Source organism: Salvelinus namaycush, chromosome 20, assembly GCF_016432855.1.
Source record: "Salvelinus namaycush isolate Seneca chromosome 20, SaNama_1.0, whole genome shotgun sequence".
Lineage (NCBI taxonomy): Eukaryota > Metazoa > Chordata > Actinopteri > Salmoniformes > Salmonidae > Salvelinus > Salvelinus namaycush.
Window position 1 is genome coordinate 45,678,535 of NC_052326.1, and position 4,974 is coordinate 45,683,508.

The window sequence follows — 4,974 nt, forward strand, 5'->3', positions numbered from 1 at the left end:
ATACCTGATATAACCTGATATACCTGATATAACCTGATATACCTGATATACCTGATATGAATTGATATACCTGATATAACCTGATGTACCTGATATACCTGATATACCTGATATACCTGATATAACCTGATATACCTGATATAACCTGATATACCTGATATAACCTGATGTACCTGATATAACCTGATATACCTGATATAACCTGATATACCTGATATACCTGATATAACCTGATATACCTGATATAACCTGATGTACCTGATATACCCGATATACCTGATATACCTGATATACCTGATATAACCTGATATACCTGATATACCTGATATGACCTGATATACCTGATATAACCTGATATACCTGATATAACCTGATGTACCTGATATACCTGATATAACTGATATACCTGATATACCTGATATACCTGATATAGCCTGATGTACCCGATATACCTGATATACCTGATATAACCTGATGTACCTGATATACCTGATTTAACCTGATATAACCTGATATACCTGACATAACCTGATATACCTGATATAACCTGATGTACCTGATATACCTGATTTAACCTGATATACCTGATATACCTGATATAACCTGATATACCTGATATACCTGATATACCTTATATACCTGATTTAACCTGATTTAACCTGATTTAACCTGATATAACCTGATGTACCTGATATACCTGATATAAGTGATATAACCTGATTTAACCTGATGTACCTGATATAACTGTGCAGGACCCCGGTATCTGATAACACTAGAGAAATAAAACATAACTGTTTCTGGTCTAGTCTACCTGAGGTATGTTAGATAACGATCTGGATAAAAGGTTTGTTATTAAGAGAGAGTCAATGGTAAAACTACATGCAAAAATTGAATCGCTCATTGATGTACTTAAAAACGTTTTAGAAAATATAATATGATATTACAAACATTAAAAACATTTTTTAAATACATTATTAGTCCACAATTAAACGGTTATATTGTCACTATAACAATAATTTGACAATTTTCGGGTAGTGGGCTGCTGGTATTGGTTATGGCTGGTTGGGTTTAAATAATATGTAGAACTCCAAACTATTGTCAGTCATTCTATTTTCTTATCTACACAGTGCATCACGACAGATAGCTAAATATTTCTGCCTAAAACTGTCAAATGATTTAGGATTATACTAGATCGCTACATATTACAGTACGTTTCATTAAAATGATATTTTCATGAAATACGACATTAGTGTAACTGGATCATAATTTTTTATGTTAGGAAATTTGATTGATAATACATCTTCTGATGAAAGGACAGGATCTTTATACTAATTTGATGTAAATGAAAATAGTCTATTAAAGTGTTTGTTGTCAAAATTGTCAAACTGCACTCCATATGTTTGAACTAAAAAATGAAATCAAATTGAATATTGTAATTATGATTCCGCATTACTAGATGTTTTATTTGTAATTTAGGCTTTATACAATACTACAATTTCCTAATTTATCATTCTGTTTTAACTATATTATTACTTTTAATTATGTTACAGAAAAATATATTTTGTTTAAATAGTTAATCAATAGTTACAAACATACAGAGATGCACATGCACTCATGCACATGGGCAGTGGACATGTGACAGTCAGATATTTATCAAATACGTTTACCTACTGATCCATTGGGAATAGGCTTTTCCTATTTATTAATAGCATAATGCATTTTGACATATTGAAATAAAGACAGCCTGCACTACCTCGTACTCTTTCCCACTTCAACAAATAAAAACAGATTTCCTTAAAGGAAGATGCAAATCATATCTGAATTTTACAGAGAAGGTGAACAGCAAGAATAACTCCCTTTTCTAAACATTCCGGAGTCGGAAATTCTCATTTGTTTGGGTTTAATCAGGTTAGCTTGTTCTCCCATCAATCAACCTAAAGGGTCACTTTGATCAGTTAAATTAGAAAATGCATATTTACATTAGTTTGATGCACAGATATGTCAGATGGTTCCACTTTTCTAACCTGTGAATTATAACACATGTTCTCATCATTGTTGTCACGCACGTTCATAAAATAAATACTTAAAAGTAAAGCATTACTACATGGTCAACCAATTGAAACAACAAAGTAAAAATAAAAATATTTGCAGTACATGGTGTTTCCATAATACCAATAAGCTCTGGATAACATTCCCATAATACAAGTATATCAGTATATCAGTATGACATATTTAGTAAGACGCCCCATACTTTCAACTTCCTTGTCACTAGCGTTGCTAGCCTGGGCCTGGTTTCGCCTTAACGATGGAGCTAAGTTACGAGTGTGTTCAAGCACAACGTTAGCAACGATTGTTTTGGGAAACAGCTAGCATATTCAACCATGCTCCTGTAAAGGTTTTAAAGATCATCATCTTAAGATGCTTTTGGGAAAGCACAGAGGCCCTGGCTGTTTGGCCATATGTGTGTGTGTGTGTGTGTGTGTGTGTGTGTTTTTAAACATACCTGCATGGGTGTACCGTAGAGTTGTGGAGTTGGGGCTAAATTGTTAGGCGGCATACAGGGGCATTTGAGGTGGAAAGGGGGGTTGGGGGGGCAAAGGTCGAAGGGTGAACGGGTACAGTGGGAGTGATGGGGCAGTGGTTAAGTTGAGTGATGGGGCAGTGGGTAAGGTGAGTGATAGGGCAGTGGGTAAGGTGAGTGATGGGGCAGTGGGTAAGGTGAGTGATGGGGCAGTGGGTAAGGTGAGTGATGGAGCAGTGGGTAAAGTGAGTGAAGGAGCAGTGGGTAAGGTGAGTGATGGGGCAGTGGGTAAGGTGAGTGATGGGGCAGTGGGTAAGGTGAGTGATGGGGAAGTGGGTAAGGTGAGTGATGGAGCAGTGGGTAAAGTGAGTGATGGAGCAGTGGGTAAGGTGAGTGATGGAGCAGTGGGTAAGGTGAGTGATGGGGCAGTGGACGATTAGGGGAATGAGATGGGAGGGTAAGCAAAGAACAGTTTGAAGAACAGTAGAGAATAGAGAATAATGAAGAAAGGGAGGTCGTGGGTTAGGAGGAAACAGTGACACTGTGTTTTGGCTTAAAGGAGGGCCAGAGATAGTGGCTTAAGGGAGGCCGTGGATGGTGAGGTTACAGGGTACAGAGATAGTGGGTTAGGGGAGGACAGGGATGGTGGGGTTAGGGGGTACAGAGATAGTGGGTTAGGGGAGGCCAGGGAAGGTAGGGTTAGGGGGTACAGTGATAGTGGGTTAGGGGAGGACAGGGATGGTGGGGTTAGGGGGTACAGAGATAGTGGGTTAGGGGTGGCCAGGGATGGTAGGGTTAGGGGGTACAGTGATAGTGGGTAAGGGGAGGCCAGGGATGGTGGGGTTACAGGGTACAGAGATAGTGGGTTAGGGGAGGACATGGATGGTGGGGTTAGGGGGTACAGAGATAGTGGGTTAGGGGAGGCCAGGGATGGTGGGGTTAGGGTGTACAGAGATAGTGGGTTAAGGGAGGCCAGGGATGGTGGGGTTAGGGTGTACAGAGATAGTGGGTTAGGGGAGGCCAGGGATGGTGGGGTTAGGCAGTACAAGAAGGAAGGGGCAGAGAAAGTATGGGTAAGACAGAGCAGGACGGGCAGAGCAGGATGGAGAGGGGACACTAGTGGCTGGCAGACATTGCCCAGGCACCCTCCATCCTCCAGACGGAAAAGGCGTAGCTGAGGCGTTCGTGGGCTAGGTAGTTGCAGCTAGCCAGCTTGGCGTCCATCTCATCACTCTGCAGCACCTGGTACAGGAAGTCGATGTAGCGTGACGCCAGTTTCAGGATCTGGATCTTGCTAAGTTTGTCGGACGGCAGAGTGGGGATGATCTTACGCAGCGAGGCGAAGGCGTCGTTCAGCGACTGCGTGCGCTGGCGCTCGCGAACGTTGGCGATTACTCGCTGCGTGTGCAGGTCCTCGAAGGGCTCGCTGCCCGGGCCCAAGCCGAGGCCGCTGGAGCTCAGCACGGATGGGGCCACGCACACCACCGACGTGGGGGAGCTCTGTTGCTTCTTCTGCCGCTTTGGCCCCGACGGAACCAGGCAGTTGGGGCTCCCGCTGACCACGGCCCTCTCCTCAGCCCGACCCAAACTGTCCTTCTTGGGGTATGGCACCCGTTTTCGCCCCCCCGTTGGCCCACTCTTCTTGGAGCCCCTCTCCAGCTCCTCCTCGCTGGCCCCCAGCCCCCCTTCAGGGGAGTTGGCGCAGGAAACCTCCTCGCGCATAGCCACCTCCCTCTCAGGACACCGTCCTTCTTCCCTTTCCAAGCTGGGTTTTGCTCTTCGTTCCTCTCTCTCTTTCCCTCTATTTCTCTTCTTCAGACAGCCGTGTGGGAAGTTCTGGTAGAGACACACAGGGTTAGAAGTTTCGTCTTCTTCCTCCAGTGAAGGACGATGAGTGATACGCTTCACGCTTCTAAACTGCAAACTGTTGAAGATCCATAGGCTTTGGCTTTACTCCCAGTCAGTCAGAAAGCTTTGTCTCTTTCCTGTGCCTCAGTGGTGAATTCCTCACCTCCAGTTTCCCATCTCCTCAACCCGTGTGTAGAACAACAACAAACCATCTACTTCGCCGTGCTACCTCCCATGCTTTTATACTCGCCCCGCGAAAACGAGGGGCCTGCAGGCAGCTGCGATTGGTCAGAACCGGCTTCTTAGGGTGTGGTTTGGAAGCAGGAAGTGAGCTCGAGGTTGGTGGGTGGCTGGGAAAGGGGTAAGTGGCCTTCTCAGCCAATTGCGAGAGGCCTTGCTAAAAGCTGCAGAAGTTGTCTGCGTCTTTATAGGTTCCAGATTTCTCCTGCCAGAGCACTCCTGTCATTCTCCCGTACCCGCTTGTCTGTCTGTCTGTCTCTCTTCTCATTAATTCATTACATGCTTCGAGGCTCATAGGTTTGTTGTGCACTTTGACTTCTAAGATATTAAAACATTGAGGGGATCGTTGATTGAGGGGATTAGTA

General features: G+C 44.1%; 1 protein-coding gene across 1 annotated transcript; it reads right to left on the bottom strand.

Moving 5' to 3' along the window:
- Positions 1–3,637: 3,637 nt before the first annotated feature.
- On the bottom strand, positions 3,638–4,243 carry LOC120064685 (twist-related protein 2-like). The gene has a single exon (XM_039015305.1). The coding sequence runs from the start codon at positions 4,241–4,243 to the stop codon at positions 3,638–3,640; it is 606 nt and encodes a 201-aa protein (XP_038871233.1).
- Positions 4,244–4,974: the final 731 nt, after the last annotated feature.

Coding starts and splice junctions, on each gene's coding strand:
- LOC120064685 (XM_039015305.1), bottom strand. CDS start 4,243: ATGCGCGAGGAGGTTTCCTGCGCCAACTCCCCTGAAGGGGGGCTGGGG.